Raw genomic sequence first — 16,076 nt, 5'->3', positions numbered from 1 at the left:
TGTTTATCTAGTATATATTCCATGTATATCTGTAACATAGTGTTTATCCTTATCTTTATCTTATTAGGATAAACATGACCTTATGACGATCTAATATCTTGTATATATATGGACCTTCTGGTCGACAGTAATGATAACAGAATGATGATCGACCTGTACCGGATGTGTCGATCAAGGGGGAGTGTTATAAACCAAATGATGATCGACCATGGACCAGCCCGTACTGCAGGCTCAATCCGGGACATGATAAAGACAACCAGAGACTATGTGTTTATCTAGTATATATCCATGTATATCTGTAACATAGTGTTTATCATTATCTTTATCTTATTAGGATAAACATGACCTTATGACGATCTAATATCTTGTATATATATGGACCTTCTGGTCGACAGTAATGATAACAGAATGATGATCGACCTGTACCGGATGTGTCGATCAAGGGGGAGTGTTATAAACCAAATGATGATCGACCATGGACCAGCCCGTACTGCAGGCTCAATCCGGGACATGATAAAGACAACCAGAGACTATGTGTTTATCTAGTATATATTCCATGTATATCTGTAACATAGTGTTTATCCTTATCTTTATCTTATTAGGATAAACATGACCTTATGACGGTCTAATACCTTGTATATATATGGACCTTCTGGTCGACAGTGATAACAGAAATATTTTCCCAACACTTCATTTACATTTCGATTAAAAAATTGGTTATTGCACAAATTAACCCATTTTGGATATTACACAAAACAGAGGGGGTCTATTTTGTAACTTTGTTAAAGTTCAATTACATATTTTTTGTGACGTCGTTTAACTACTACATGTGAGAAGCATGTAATTGGGTCACTTGTCTTCTCCAATCGGAATCTTACTCTTTCTCCATCTCACCTGGAAAAAATGGCGATGTGGGTATTTGGGTACGGATCTCTAATTTGGAAAACAGGTTTTCCTTTCGACGATCGTCTTCCTGGTTTCATCAAAAACTATCGCCGTGTTTTCCACCAAGGTCGCTCTCTTACTCTGTGATTAAATCTATCTTTATAGACGAGAAATTAATGTGATGTGGATCAATTAAGGCAGCACTGACCATAGAGGAACCCCTGAATTCCCGGGAAGAACAGTGACATTAGAGCCTGCACCTGGAGAAATCTGTGTAAGTCGTGATTAATATTTTGCGTTATTGCTGAACAGTCCAATGTTTTTACGTTTGTTATAAATGGTAAAAAAAAACAGTGGGGAGTTGCTTACAAGATAACCAAAGAGGAAGACAAAAAAGATGCTTTATTAGTAAGTGATTATTACATTTCTGTTTTGATTAATATTCTAGTGTGTGTATGATCTTTGAGGATAATTGTCTTGTCAGCATCTGGAAGTGAGGGAGAAGCAATATGACCAGAAAGAGTATCTTGATTTCTTCACAGTAGGTCCAGACTTCTTCTAACTTCAATATATGGTTGGTTACTGGTGATGACAATGCTTACTTGTTTGTCAGGACATTAATGACTCAGAACCAGCTGTATCAGGAGTGATGGTGTAAGAAACTAATATATTGTGTAACACATCATGCATATAAATATGACAAACGAATAATTATGTCGAGACCTCTCTTCTTTGTTTACTCAGATATATAGCTTCTCCTGACAAGAAGAGCAACAACAACTACTTAGGACCAGCTCCTTTTGAAGACATTGCCAAGTAGGTGGTTTAGGTTTTCATTTAGGTTCTTGCCACTGTCATATAAATTACAAGACTGCATTTTGATCTTCGTTTCTTACACTAATGTAGACAGATAGTAAAAGCGGAAGGACCTTCAGGGCCAAACAGAGACTATCTGTTCAACCTTGAAGAGGCTCTCGTCCAACTCGGTAAAAATAGTTTTTTTTTTATTTACTCACATGTCTTTCGGGTTTTAGTTTCTAAAATACATGTGTGTTCTTCCAATCAACCAGGGTTTAAGGATAAACATGTCACAGATCTTGCTACGCATGTTAGGCTTATTCTTTCGGCGACTCAGGATGCCGCCACCAAGGATGTCTAGATTCCCTGTGTTTATTATTTGTCGGAAAAGAACAAAACTGAATTGATATTCGATGCTGCTGCATTGCATCCCATATTCGATGTGTTTAGCTATCAATCAACTCTATTGTTATTCATATTTTGATCACATCGTGGGATGCGTTCAAATAAAGTGTGTTTCAGCGATTCAGAATATGATTCGATTCCTTCAGATGTAGTAGAATCTGTGGAATCACACTAAGTCTAACTGATGACATTTTATATATGTTTAATATTCATCCTAATCTCTAGTGTCCCTTTAGATGTAAAAAAGAAGAAGAATATGATTCCTTCAGATGTAGAATTTGTGGAATCGCACTAATCACTGTAACTGATGACAAGTTATTAGCTACTATGATATTTTCAATATTCATCCTAATCTCTAGTGTCTTTTCATTATCCAACTTGGGTTTCCTTCAGATGTAGTAGAATTTGTGGAATAACACTAATCACTGTAGCTGATGACGTATATAGCTAGTTGATATTCATCCTAATCTCTAGTGTCTTTTATTTATCCAACTAGTGTTCCAATTCCATTTGCAACAGAATCATAATAAAAAAGCAACAAAATGTCACTAAAGTACAGCTGATACAGATCTAAGCTAGAATGGATGATGTATTTCTTACGACAGAACAGTAAGTAAACATACAAATCATTCGCTTTCCTCTCCACCATCATCCTCTGCAAACAAAGCCAATGACCATAAATTTTCAGCTCCATTGGTCATTTACAAGAGAGAGAGAGAAAGAGAGATTCTTACCGTTGTTTGATTCTTCTTCGCTTTGGCTTCCTTCCCCAGCTTCTTCATTACCTTCCTCTTCCTCTTCCTCTTCCTCGTCACTCTCGCTTTCACTTGTTATTTTCGGCTTTGGAGGTGGTGCAAAACTTGTGGCAGATCTTCTTCTTGAACTCGATACAATGTTGCTTGTATCAATACCCTCAAGCTCTTTTGATCTTTCTTTCTTTTTCTTAACCTCTTTGATCTCTGTCAAATTAAAGCCAGATAGTTTATTCATAATATGTTTACAAAATATCTATAGGCATATCAAGGCTCCCCACGTACTACAAAGATCAGCATGCTTTTATAAACGTTATGATCATCGCAAGTTAGAAACAGATTTGTTGCAAACAACTATTGAACTCATTGATAAAACGAACAAATATAAGTTTCCTTCCAAGGAAAAGAGATCATTCTCAGCATAAAACTACCTTTCTCTGAAGGATCTGAAGACAGTCCTTCTTTGGCAAGTATCTGCTCAAGTTCTTCTATCAAAGTAGCCTCACGTTTCTCTTCAGGAGCCTGCTTGACTTTCCTGTATATGACAGGAGGAATACTGCCAAGAAAAGAACAAAAACAAAAATCAGTGAGTATGAACGAACATAGAGCTTTTTCAAAGATCTACTAAGTTTGATTAAGAACCTCATCCCACAAGATTTGATGACCGATTTGAGATGGTCGACACGCTTTCCATACACAGTTATTGGAGTCTCCTTTCCCTGCTGCTGAATAATACAAAAGCAAAAACCTCATGGGTAAAATTGAACAAGGTATTTAGTGGGACTGCATATAAAGATTCACAACCAATACGTTATACCTTCAACAGTTTTTCAGCCTTCATTTCACTATCGTTCTCTGAATCTGCTTCCGTAAGTTTTGCTTTCTTTTTCCCAGCCACCGGTTTGCCACTTGCAATTTTTCGTTTTCTGTTCTGGGTCTTCACAGCCACTTCCTCAGCATCTGAATCAGAATCATCTTCACTGCCAACCTTGTCAGATGCTGTGCTCTTGACCTTTTTCTTTACACTTTTCCCAGTAGGCTTAGTCGAATGTTTAGGAGGTTGTAGTACCTAGTAATTAGCCAATAAAACTATCAAAAAGACTGCCTCTGAGCAATACTCAAGACGTAACATAGTCAATTTAGCCTACTCACAGCATCTAGTTCTTTGTTGATGAACTTCTTGAAGGGAACAAGAGAATCTTTCTTTAGACTAAGGTCTTGCTCCAAAAGTCGACGAAGTGAAGCCATTGTAATTTCCCTGAAATAAAAATCAAGCCATTACCAAACAGAAAAGGAATTCAAGGCATGAAAAAGACGAGAACTTACTCTGAATTAGCCTTAATAAAAGACGCTCTTTTGTGAAGGGCTCTCTTTATATCACACATCAGGGCTTCTCTTGCAACGTTCTTCAACTCTTGCTCTTGCTCTTCCGATGCAACTGCTTCTTCTTTGACTGGAGTCACATCATCTTTCTTCTCAGGGTTATCTGAAGCGCCATCAGCATCACCAGGATCCTCTAAGCACTGCCATCAAGAGAAGAAACATATGTGCGCTCAGATGGCATAAGAAGTGAAAACAAAGGGAAAGAGATACCTTAACCAAATTGTCTTTGACAAAGCTCTTATGCGCATCCAACGCATATTTCTCCAATCCCATGTCTTCCTCCAGAAGCCTCCGCACACTCGCGAAGGTCACCGAGCTGCAAAATTAATATTCAACAACATTCCTTTAATGTATAACATGAATAGTAAAATCATCCAAATCCAAGAGCAAACTTTTCAAAACCCTAATTTCAACCCCAGAGAATGAAATTGAAAATGCCACACTGAAAATTTACGAAATAGAAGAGACTGAGAGAAGAAGATTTGTGTACTCTGCTTTGTTTCTGAGGTAGGTTACGCGGGATCGCATTGCTGCAAGAATCTGGAGCTCCATATCTCTTGTATCGGCGTTGTTCGAGTTAATCTTAAGGGAATTTTGGTTCCCCGCCGTCGCCCTCTCCATAGCCGTAACCGCCGATTCGCCGGACATTTCTCGCTGCCAAGTGTAGTAGGTAAACAGAAATGTTCTCGTTGTGTAAAAAACCTAAAATCTAGGCGAGTGAAATAAAACGGCAAGATTTTTGTCGAAAGGGTAGCTGCTATCTGAAAGATTTTTTTTTTTTTTTTTTTTTTTTTTTTAAGAATCAAATGGTATACGGTTCATACAAGTAATGTATTAGCCAAGAAGGCGGAGTTGATAACATAGCATAGTTAGTAATCATCTCAGCTGCTTGTTTAGAGAAAGCATCAGCCGTCGTGTTCTTCTTGCGATTAACTGATCCTATGGAGCAGAGGGATAAACGTGAGATCCATTATCTGATGTCATAAAGGATGTTGCCTAGTTGAACATGTTGATCAACAACTTGATTTATGATTCTTGCCAGTTCCAAACTATCCCCTTCAAACCAAACATGTCGCCAACCTCTGATCCAAATCTGTTGAACTGCATATAGGAATCCAAGAGCTAGATACATTACTCATCTTACCCATACCAGCAACCAAGAAGTTTCCTCTTTCATCACGAACTATGAAACCAAGACCAACATTATTAGTTTCTCGATGAAAACTACAATCAAAGTTATACTTCAACCATCCTGATGTGGGCGGTTCGTAACTTAAAGCTTGACACGGTAGGTACTGGACCAGTCAAAATAGTTTTATTTGCCACCCATTCTCGATTTGCAGCTTGGGCTCTCAAAGCATCTTCCATAGGATGAACATTTTCTATGAGAAAATAGAAACTCATTCCTTGATTTCCAAATAATCCACATTAACCAGAATGGAAGCCTCCTTAAAGAATTCTCAATTTCTTCACTCTTCATGATATCCAACAGTACCAGAATATTAGATTCCAAATCATCAGACTGAAGATTCCTAACCGACAAACCCGAGTAGCGCCAGATAGCAAAAGCGTGAGGGCAGATGAACAAAACATGATTAATTGTTTCTTCCTCTAGACAACATCTTTGACATATAGGATCAATATTAACACCTCGTGAGCAAAGCTGGACATAAGTAGGAAGGGCTCCTGATAATACTTTCCATAGGAAATGTTGAATTTTAGGTAATATATCCAACTTCCAGATTTGTTTCTTCAAGAGGAGAGACCCTGAAGGTTGCACAATAAGCGTAGAAGTCATGTGTAGCGGTCCAATAACCTGACTTCACAGAGTACTACATATTCATAGTATAAGGCCAAATATACTTGTCATGAGAATTATGTCGAGACAAACGAATTCGTAGGATCACATCAATATCTACTGGTAGAAGAAACTGGTTTAGCTTATCCACATCCCATGTCCCAGTTAAGGGATTTATCAAAACCGAGACCTTCATATCAGGAACTAAACATGGTGATATAACCTTTTGAGGAGGAAGCACCGGTAGCCATTGATCCTCCCATACTCGAGTATGTTCTCCATTAGCGATTTGGATGGTTAACCCTTTGTTCAATAGTTCTTTACCGGCTTGGATGGATCTCCATCCATATGACGACGTAGTTAAACTTGTCGACTGTAAGAATGTCGACGAATTATAGTATCTACCTTTATATAATCTAGCCAGCAGAGAACTAGGGTTTTCCTGAATTTTCCAAGCTTGTTTAGCAAGTAAAGCTATATTGAATGCATTCAAATCTCGAAATCCCATTCCTCCTTCACTCTTTGGTAAACTAAGCCTTCTCCAGGAGATCCATGATATTTTACGCTTACCATCTGTTTTCCCCCACCAAAACCCCGAGACCTGAGAATTAATAGCATCACACGTTGTTTTAGGAAGCAGAAAACAACTCATCGGATAAACTGGCTTTGATTGTAAGACAGATTTAATCAGTACTTCTATTCCAGCAGGAGATAGGAACTGATTATACCAAGGAGATATCTGATTTTTAACCTTATCAACAATACTCTAGAAATCAGATACCTTACTTCAACCAAACTTCTCTGGAAGACCCAAATATTTACCTCCTCCACCAGTTGCCGTTATCTTCATAATATGATGAATTTGTGACTGCAGGTTTTGAGGAATTCTCTTACCAAAGATAATGGAAGATTTATCATAGTTAACTTTCTGGCCGGAGATCATTTCATATTGGGATAATATCTCAGCCATACAGCTTATATCTTCAGTAGTTGCTCGGCAAAAGAATAACGAATCATCAGCAAACAGCAAATGTGACACTGTCGGGCATCTCCGAGCTAGTTTCATTCCAGAGAAAGAGTGGTTTGTATGGGCCCTATCAAGCATTTGACTTAAAACTCCACACAAAGAAGAAATAGATAAGGTGACATAGCATCGCCTTGTCTTAAGCCTCTTGATGGAACAATGTGACCATAGGAGAATCCATTTATCAACACCGAGTAAGAAACTGTATGGATGCATTCCATTGTAAGAGCCACCCATTTGATATCGAATCCCAACTGAATCATTGTTGCTTCCAAAAAAGACCATTCTACATGGTCATGGGCCTTACTAATATCAGTTTTAATTGCAACATACTTCTCCGAGCAATCCTTCTTAGAGTGTAGAGCAGAAATTAACTCATGAGCAACAAAGATGTTATCTGATATTTGCCTACCAGGAACAAATGCAGCCTGCGATTCAGAGATGATCCCATCTAGACAAGACTTCAATCGTAAACACATAATCTTGGAGATTAACTTATAACCCACCGAGCATAGACTAATAGGTCGAAAGTTACACATATCAGCAGCTCCAGGGAATTTGGGAATCAGACATATATTAGTATTATTAATACTTGGTTCCATTTTCCCTGTTGCAAAGAATCTTTTTACCATAAGACAAGCATCTGGAGCTATCACATTCCAGAACTGGTGATAAAAAGAAGCAGTGAAACCATCTGGTCCAGGAGCTCTTTTAATCTCATCCTCTGTTACCTCTCTTAACAGAAACTGGTTCATTTCAGAGGTAACCTTTTGTTGTATATGTGAGATAATGTCATTCCCATCCATTCTATTAGAGGAGCAAAACATGCTGGAAAACTATTCTTCTGCAATCTGAGCAATTGTTTCATCCTTAGTATGAAGAATACCACTGCCATCAAACATTCCATTAATGTTATTGTGGTTACGTTTAGCTTTGACCATTCCGTGATAGAACCTTGAGTTTCGATCACCAAAATTCAACCATCTATTTCGACTTTTAAGCCTCCAATACTCTTCTTCCGCTGCATAAGCCTTATTAAGCTCTCGCCTGAACTCATTAATCACTTCCACTGAGATAGAACTATTTCTCAATGCCATATCAATCTTTTCTCGGATCTCCTAAATCAGTACTGCAGAGTTTGTTTGATTTCTCCTCTTCCATCTCACCATCTCACCTCCACAGTAGGCAAGCTTCCTATTCCATTCTTACAAACGCGCTGTCTGATCCCAAGCTGCAGTTACTGTCTCAACAAAATCAGTCTCACCAAACAAACGCTTATCATATCTAAAACACCATTTCCTTATACGTTTTGAGTATAGTTGATGGTAACGATGATGGGCCTATGATCTGACTCTGCCAATTCTAAGAACTCAGATTCTATCACTGGAAACTGTCGTATTCATTCTTTATTTACCATTATCCGGTCCAAGCAACATTCAATAACCTCAGTTTGCCTTCTACCAACCCAACTAAACGGGTTTCCTTTTGCTGGAACATCCTTCATATCACATACATTGATCATTGTATTAAAATCATTACAACTAATGATCTGCCTTGTTCGACCACCCTTCTTTTCTGATGGATGTACAATCTTATTGCAATCACCACATATCATCCAAGGGCCTGCTCTAGTGACTGCAATCCTTTGTATTCTTTTCCATAGATGGTTACGATATTTTGGTATAGGATGACCATTAATACAGGAAAGATAATACTTAAAAGATTTATATTGAACATTCAAATCAAGAAGTCTTGCATCACTAGAAATACAGGAAACAGAAACATAAGATTTCCAAAATACAGCTAAGCCTCCACTTAAACCATCAGGAGGAACCAACACCATCTGATCAAATCCTAAATAAACACCAATATCCCTTACGTAGTCGTTCTTCTGCTTAGTCTCTATCAGGAACAGCAAGTCTGGATGATACAACCTTTGCATCTCCTTTAGACGTCGAACTGTGAGGCGCTGTCCCAAGCCTCTACAGTTCCACACCTCGACTCTCATGGGACTGGTGGTGGTACCGGGCCCACCGTGCCTCTGTCTACTGGGTCACTAGCATCCTGAAGAAGCTCCTCCTCCTGATCGTAATCATCACATATCTTCTGTAAAGCATAGAACTCTGCAGAGACAATCTTCTTACCCACTTGGTATTTATCAACGCAATCATCCTCCTGACGAGGTCTTTTTAGAGATGGAACCTCATCTACGCTCCCAACCATCTGAACATTTTGATCTTCCACAAAGAGATTACCCTTATTCAGAGAAGGGAAATAATCATACACCGAACCTTCTCCACGACGTTCCTCCATTTCCAGAATGATATGATCACTCTCCTCTCCTTCTGAAATCAGATCAAGTGGGTCGCCTTTGAAATCACCAAACAAGGAGTCAGAATCCACTTGATTGATCAGGTCCTCAATGAAGTTGTGCTTACGCTATATACGTTCAGCTCCCATTCTTCGCTCGTACTCAGCCGTCACCACTGATAGTGGAGCATATTTCCAGAACATCTCATCATCAACCTCTGGAACGGCTAGCCCATCAGACTTCTCCTCATCACCACTCAACCCTTGATCACGCTTTCTCTTATTATTGCCCAGCGTAACATCACTCACTATTGGCATTGATTCCTCATCAGTAACATTATCCTTAGATGGCCCAGACTGATCATTAAGTGCACCAGTCTTGTTGTGGAGATCAACTTCAGTAGGACCCGGACCATTCCCATCATCACCTCCCTCATCATCGTCATCATCAGGGTCAGAAGGCAACTGGTCATCATCAAAACCTAATGGGCACTCCTGTTTTTCATGAGTGAGAAGCCCACAATTCTGACAAAAATTGCGCAGACACTCATATTTGAAAGACAACAGAGTATTAACATCAGGAGTGAACTAATAGTTCCTTTAAAAACGTAACGGATGATCCACGTTCCAGAGCACTTGGACTTGAACAAAATCAACCCTTGTAGAGTTTTCATCAAAATCAACATTGAAAACCGGAGCCAAGATTCCTCCGATAAACTCCACCACTTTACGAGTTAAGAACTCCAACGGAATTCCCCGAATTTGAACCAAAAAAGGAATGATTTTGAGGTCTTCGTCTGCGATGTTCGGGTACCAACGACTGACCGTAACCATCCATTCAGCAAAAGACCAAGGGGCACGACGAGTTACCATTAACATAGACTCCTCCGATTGGAAAATGAATTGAACTCGATTCGCCGCAATGATTCGGCCCACCGCATTATCAACACCCCAGAGACGCGGTAATTGAGACATCACCCGCAGGTTCTGTTTCCTCAGGTTGAGAGGGACCACCACCAAAGAGAACTGGTTAACCGCCACCGCTTGAACACACATCGCCGGAGGCATAGCTACCGGTTCATCATCAGCACCCAAATTTATGTTTTGCATCTTTAAACGTAAATTATCACCCATGAGAAAGGTACAGAATAGAGATTGAGGACACAAAATTGGGAAAATAGAGATTAAGTAGGGATCTGGCCATGGCGGTTCCTGCGAAAAGTTACCGTTAACTCGAGAAAATCTCGGACCAAAACCACCAAAGCACGTGCTTAGTGAAAAGAAACCGGCACATAACTCCCTACGAACAAGGACTATGACCAGACAACCGCTCAGAAGAGACAGAAAACCGTCGAAACGACAAAGATCGAAAATCGCCAAAAAAATCGCCATAACCGCCTAGGTGTGTAGGATCTGACCTTTTTTTTATCATCAATCGAACACATTCAGCTATAAAAAATGGTTTTTAGTAATTAAACCACTCAACTAAAGATGAATCATAAAAAAAAAACTCTCAACTAAAAATCATGTAAAATAAACCTTCAATTTTAATTCCGTTAACATATGTTACTCTCCGTCTAAAAAACTGTGACTTAATGGTTTATAATGCTGAAAATTTAGTTTAGAGGTTTTTTTTACGATTCAGAAATAGTTGAGGGGTTTTATTACTAAAAGTCATTAAATGTTTTAAAATATTTATTATCATTTATACATTATTTTATATTGATTTATAAACCTTTAAACCTAATTTATAAATTTTAATACATTAATTTATTATAAAATTAATTTATACATCCTAAATTATTAATTTTCAACACTATAAGCTTTTAAAACTAATTTACTTACTACTTGATATATTTTGATTTACTTGATTTGTCTTGCAGGTTTTGAGTCTTTTCTTTATTTTAATTTGAATAAAACAAGGCATTGTTTAGCCTTTGCTTTCATTAGATCCTAAAATGGAGCCATGTAATAAATTTGCTTCAAAGACCCCTAGAATGGCACAACTGCATTGGCGATTATATAAGCCCATCAGTCTTGTATCTTTTAACAGTTATGGAATATATGAATCAGTTTTCCCCTAATAACTATACCTAAGTATTTCCATAGTTGTGTGAAACAATCTTGAGAGAAAATCGTGTTATATCAAACTTCTTTCCATAGAGCTTGTGGTTACACCTCGATCCATTGATTGTGTGATTCAATCAGCCTCGATCTCCATCCCCATCTCTTTGCTCTCACTGAGTGTTTATATGAACAAATAGCTTGAATCCATACCATCTACACGACATCTCACCATCCATTGAAGTAGCAAGTTGGTTATACGGCCAAGTGTTATTTCCCATCTCCATTGGTTCTTATTCAAGCATCTAGCAACCTGATCTATTCCATCAATCCATCTCCATCAACTTCTCTCCATTACAAGTCCATCTCAAAACCTGTTTCTTGATCAATCCATCCTCTAAGGCCGGATTGAGTTAGGTGCATTTTGTGACTATATCAACATCCTATACATTTTTTTTGGCTCAACATCACATTCAATTCACCAAATCATGGGTACAAACATTGGACCATAGCAGACTTAGACCAATACACTAATGCAATCTAGTATCACCATGCATCAATCTAGAAGCGCGTTAAGAGCTTTTAGTTGTGATGGGGATCTGATGCTTCGGGGTTTCTTTCTCCTGCTTTCGGTGGTTATAGGTTCGACTGTGTACTCTTGAGCTGTGCGGTTCCGGTGTCAATTTATTGGAGCAGCGCTTTGGACAAGCCAACATGTACTGAACATGGTCTAATGTGTTATCAAAAGCTCGGAACCCATTTGGCAATGCTGTGTTCTCGACAAAGTGATTTCCTCTGCTACAATCAAGTTTAGTTGTGCTTTATGTTTTAGATTGTCTCGTGGTTCCATCAATGATGCTTCTTTTTTATTTCTTTGTGTTTATGTGTTTTGTTTTACCGTGCTACTAGTTCTTCTGACCTTTTGTTAAAAATTCTAAAATTTAGTATAAAATTTTAAGCATTAACGCCAAAAAATATGCTCATGAATGCGGTTTTTTTTTTTTAAGTTTTCTCGAATTTAGTGATTAAATGGACCGGAGCAGGGTTTAAAATAAATGAAGATGTAAATAGTGTAGAAAAGGGTTAGTCAATCAACGGTAAAGCCAGCCCCAGTGGAGTTTTTTCATATCAATGAAAAGGATAAACATAAATTAAATGAGAGAATGGTAGAAATATGAAATACGTAATAGATAAGGGTCGTAAAACTAAAAGCAAGTATTTTATGTGTTGCTTGTCGTTTCGAAACACGTAAACAACAAGAGAAGAATCCGAAAATCGGAATCAAATCATATTAATCTAAAATTCGAGAACGAAGAGGCAAATCATCAATCAAACATGGCGGGTCACCACGCGATGGAGGTTACAAAGACGGTGCTGGAGGTGGCGGACGTGGCGTGGACCGCCGTGGAAGTCTACCACCACCACCACAACCATCACAGCGACGAAGGCGAGAATCACGAGGAGTCAACAAATCCGATCACCGATCCACGCGATCGAGAATTAGAAGCTCTTCGGAAAGAGAATCTCCGTCTCAGAACTTTGCTTGAAGCGAATCTGAAGCTCTTTGAGACTCTCGCTGAATCCGCTGCGTTGTCGCACGATTGCCCTAAAGACGTAAGCATAACGAATTGATTCCTACTTTTTTTTGTTGAATAATTGTTGTTTAGGGATTTTCTTACGAACCAGATCTACGCGAGGCTTGTGGCGATGGTTACTTCGAGAGACTTCTTGGCTCGATTAGAAAGTCTAAGGCAAGCTTTGTCTAATGGAACTCAAAATCAGTTTCCGTTCAAAGAGCCTACAGGTATTTATGGTTAGTGAATTGGGTTGGCAAAATCATGTGTGTTATATATAAGAACATAAGTGGAAACAATATTGTTAACTTGATTGAGGTTGAAGGTGTTTTTCAGGATACAATATCCCTTATAAATAATAATGGACTTCCGGTTTAGTCCAATACAAGTGACTAAACTCGAAATCGCAGTCCAGATTCCTTTATGTTGTTGCGAGTCATACCAAGTTCAATGCATATCAAGACTATGTTATTGAATCATTGGGTTTAAAATTCCAGATGAAATTGTTTGATGACTTCTAAATAATAATTGAAATCTTGTTATTCGTTTAAAGGTGTGTAGTCTCAAATTTATTTCATCCAATCTGCTTGGTTTATTTGTGCAGAAGATGATGTACAGACTGTTGAAGTTCTTATAGAGATTGATCATCAAGAGCCAAGCTGGTGGGTTTTGGTAACAGACGACATGATCCCTAGCAATGTCGAGGAAAAAAGCGCAATTGATAACGACCATTACATTGTTGTGAATGAGGAGCATGTGGTTGATGCTGTTGCCCACTTTTTAGCTAAATGCATCATGTCAAACCCCAAGGCTAAGGTATATTGTTTATCCTAGTTTCTTTTTCTGAGCATTTGTTTTGGATTTCACTACTTTGATCTCATAATCCACTTTGGCTACTTATTTAAAAAACTGCAGATTCTCAAACCTGAAGAGCTTCAAAAGAGTAAGTTTACTCTCTTTGAGAGTTGTGAATCATTTCAAAGTTCCTTTTCTTATGCACGTGCCTTCTCGGTCTTCTGCAGTTCTGGCGCAAGAAGTTAGTGCTCTGAGCAAGGTAGGGAGGGTAGTGGATATATGGCATGCGGGGAAAATGTTCTACACGTTTTCCACATGGGGACTTGCTTTTGGAGGGTATGACTGATTCTTCTGCTGGTGTTTCTATGATATTTTGAAACACAAATACTATGCAACTGGTTTGGGATCAACTGCGTCGAGTTATGTAGCATTTTGGTGTTTAATTTCAGGTTATATCAAGCTCGTGGTGCGTTGAAGATAGCTGCTAAGGGTGTTCATGCAACTAGCAAAGTTGTTCTTAGGGCTCTCTGAAAGTTGTAGAAGAGGTCTAATGCGATGAAAGCAGAGATGATTCTCCACTTTCACATGGTTTGTGTTTCTGTGTTGTGTTGGAGTGACTTTTATTTTAGTTACTACTATCATTGGCTCATTGCTTGTGTAAATAGTGTAAAAAAAGTGTGTGATCAGAATTGTACTTTAATTTACTGGAATTCTCATTTGTTCTTTGATTCTCGTCAATAACTGCATAGACAGTGAACAGTATTTTGAAGCCTATGTTAAGGAAAAACAATAAGACTAGTAGATCATCTCCAATTGCCTCTCATTTTGAAGGAAACATCAAAATTAACGGTAAATTTGTTTAATAGCGATGAAAGAAAAAGTTGGATGTGAACAGTGTTTCCTTAAATTTGCAAAAAGTATATTCATATAATCTTATTTTATTTTTGAGTTCTTTATTTACAAAGTGAATTCTTGATTTTTATATAATGTTTTTTATTACTAAAATTATGTATTTTATACTTTAATGAAATTTAAAATGTTATTATACACACAATTTTAGTATAAAATTTTGAATTTCTAAGATAAAGAGAAGTATTAGAATTAATAACAATTGTTTACTGTAAAATATTTTTTAAATATTTTTTTGAGAAAAATCATTAGAACAAACTCAAATTTATTCTAAATTTATCTCACTAAAAAAAAAAGAATATGAGAAAAATCATTAGAGATAGTCTTATTAACTATATAATTCGTGTAAAAACAGTAAATTCTGGTGTGGAGGCATGTCTTTGGAAGTGGATAATCTCAATTCTGAAAGTGTTAAATGATTTATAAGATTGATATAGTTGTTATAAACACATCAATTTTTAACAACTATATCTTGTGCGAAATAATATAAATATATCTAATAAATTTTAATTTTTATTGTTACTTTTTAAAGTTCCAATTGCTTAAAAAGTGTGTCGGATTTGAAAGTCGGCAATTTTTAATGACATTTTAACATTTTTTACATGTTCTCGGTTGTATAACATTGCATATGTATTTATTTTGTTTTATGGATCTTTTGTATGTTCTTATAGTTTGTATTTAAGAATTTGGTTATGAGACTTCCATCGTATGCAGATGTATTCAGATATAACACTTTTTTTTTTAATTATGGGAATTATATTGATGCTATTAGCAATATAACATATAATAGTTTATGGATGTTGTCATGTGAATTATTAATTTGATACATTAATTTTATCCAAATATATAGTCATGTGGTGGTATAAAGTTCCTGTAGCTCACAATTATTTTCCTATTATATACTTTAATACTCACAAATCTCTTAAAAGAGAAATTTTACTTTTTATAGTATTCTAATTTGTGGAATATATTAAATTAAAGGATTAAAAATAATAATTTGGTTATATATCATTAAAATGCATTCATCTTTTTAGGTATACATCAGAAAAACTGAAAAACTCTAAAATTAAGCGTGTTTGAACTATACTAATTGAAGGAAGAGTGGCTACTTATTGATGATATCGTGGGAATAAAATTAAAACACAGAAAAAATCATGTGAAGATTACGTAATAAGTAAACAAATATTTCAAACTTCTGGTGGCCACAGATCGGGTAGTGTAGCCTACAGGTCAAGAGAGCGGGGGTGATCTTAAAACACCGCCGCCCCTGTCTTGGAGGTGGAGATGTTAAGTTGGTCGGCCGAAGGGATCGGCTTAACCTATGCGAAACTTGTGCTTGTGCCTCTTTCCATAATGTATCTCTGAGGCATGTGGCTATG

The 16,076-nt window shown here is 37.4% G+C and overlaps 3 protein-coding genes across 3 annotated transcripts; 2 read left to right on the top strand and 1 right to left on the bottom strand.

Moving 5' to 3' along the window:
• Positions 1–819: 819 nt before the first annotated feature.
• LOC106296270 (putative glutathione-specific gamma-glutamylcyclotransferase 2) lies at positions 820–2,296 on the top strand. Its single transcript, XM_013732370.1, has 8 exons — positions 820–1,012; positions 1,083–1,159; positions 1,240–1,293; positions 1,370–1,426; positions 1,499–1,539; positions 1,630–1,701; positions 1,792–1,871; positions 1,956–2,296. Exons 1-8 carry the CDS (start codon positions 904–906, stop codon positions 2,042–2,044), a joined length of 579 nt encoding a protein of 192 aa, XP_013587824.1. The 5' UTR covers positions 820–903; the 3' UTR covers positions 2,045–2,296.
• Positions 2,297–2,543: 247 nt separating this feature from the next.
• On the bottom strand, positions 2,544–4,938 carry LOC106296269 (topoisomerase 1-associated factor 1). The gene is made up of 9 exons (XM_013732369.1): positions 4,714–4,938; positions 4,434–4,539; positions 4,167–4,363; positions 3,993–4,098; positions 3,658–3,909; positions 3,483–3,565; positions 3,272–3,396; positions 2,823–3,047; positions 2,544–2,743 (listed from the first exon to the last, which is right to left on the bottom strand). Exons 1-9 carry the CDS (start codon positions 4,869–4,871, stop codon positions 2,715–2,717), a joined length of 1,281 nt encoding a protein of 426 aa, XP_013587823.1. The 5' UTR covers positions 4,872–4,938; the 3' UTR covers positions 2,544–2,714.
• Positions 4,939–12,613: 7,675 nt separating this feature from the next.
• Positions 12,614–14,586, top strand: LOC106296625. Its single transcript, XM_013732805.1, has 6 exons — positions 12,614–13,033; positions 13,106–13,223; positions 13,598–13,809; positions 13,909–13,936; positions 14,016–14,124; positions 14,238–14,586. Exons 1-6 carry the CDS (start codon positions 12,755–12,757, stop codon positions 14,317–14,319), a joined length of 828 nt encoding a protein of 275 aa, XP_013588259.1. The 5' UTR covers positions 12,614–12,754; the 3' UTR covers positions 14,320–14,586.
• Positions 14,587–16,076: the final 1,490 nt, after the last annotated feature.

Source organism: Brassica oleracea, chromosome C6 (genome assembly GCF_000695525.1).
Source record: "Brassica oleracea var. oleracea cultivar TO1000 chromosome C6, BOL, whole genome shotgun sequence".
NCBI lineage: Eukaryota > Viridiplantae > Streptophyta > Magnoliopsida > Brassicales > Brassicaceae > Brassica > Brassica oleracea.
The sequence above is the reverse complement of the archived record's forward strand: the minus strand, read 5'-3'. Positions and strand labels throughout refer to the sequence as shown.

Bases quoted from the DNA above. Each gene is read 5' to 3' on its own strand.
- LOC106296270 (XM_013732370.1), top strand. From the start codon at position 904: ATGGCGATGTGGGTATTTGGGTACGGATCTCTAATTTGGAAAACAGGT. The intron at 1,160-1,239 runs GTAAGTCGTGAT...AAAAAAAAACAG, and splicing joins CTGCACCTGGAGAAATCTGT to TGGGGAGTTGCTTACAAGAT. The intron at 1,540-1,629 runs GTAAGAAACTAA...TTGTTTACTCAG, and splicing joins GCTGTATCAGGAGTGATGGT to ATATATAGCTTCTCCTGACA.
- LOC106296269 (XM_013732369.1), bottom strand. From the start codon at position 4,871: ATGTCCGGCGAATCGGCGGTTACGGCTATGGAGAGGGCGACGGCGGGG. The intron at 4,540-4,713 runs GTACACAAATCT...TTAATTTTGCAG, and splicing joins TACCTCAGAAACAAAGCAGA to CTCGGTGACCTTCGCGAGTG. The intron at 3,910-3,992 runs GTGAGTAGGCTA...GCTAATTACTAG, and splicing joins TCAACAAAGAACTAGATGCT to GTACTACAACCTCCTAAACA.
- LOC106296625 (XM_013732805.1), top strand. From the start codon at position 12,755: ATGGCGGGTCACCACGCGATGGAGGTTACAAAGACGGTGCTGGAGGTG. The intron at 13,224-13,597 runs GTATTTATGGTT...TTATTTGTGCAG, and splicing joins TCCGTTCAAAGAGCCTACAG to AAGATGATGTACAGACTGTT. The intron at 13,937-14,015 runs GTAAGTTTACTC...GGTCTTCTGCAG, and splicing joins ACCTGAAGAGCTTCAAAAGA to TTCTGGCGCAAGAAGTTAGT.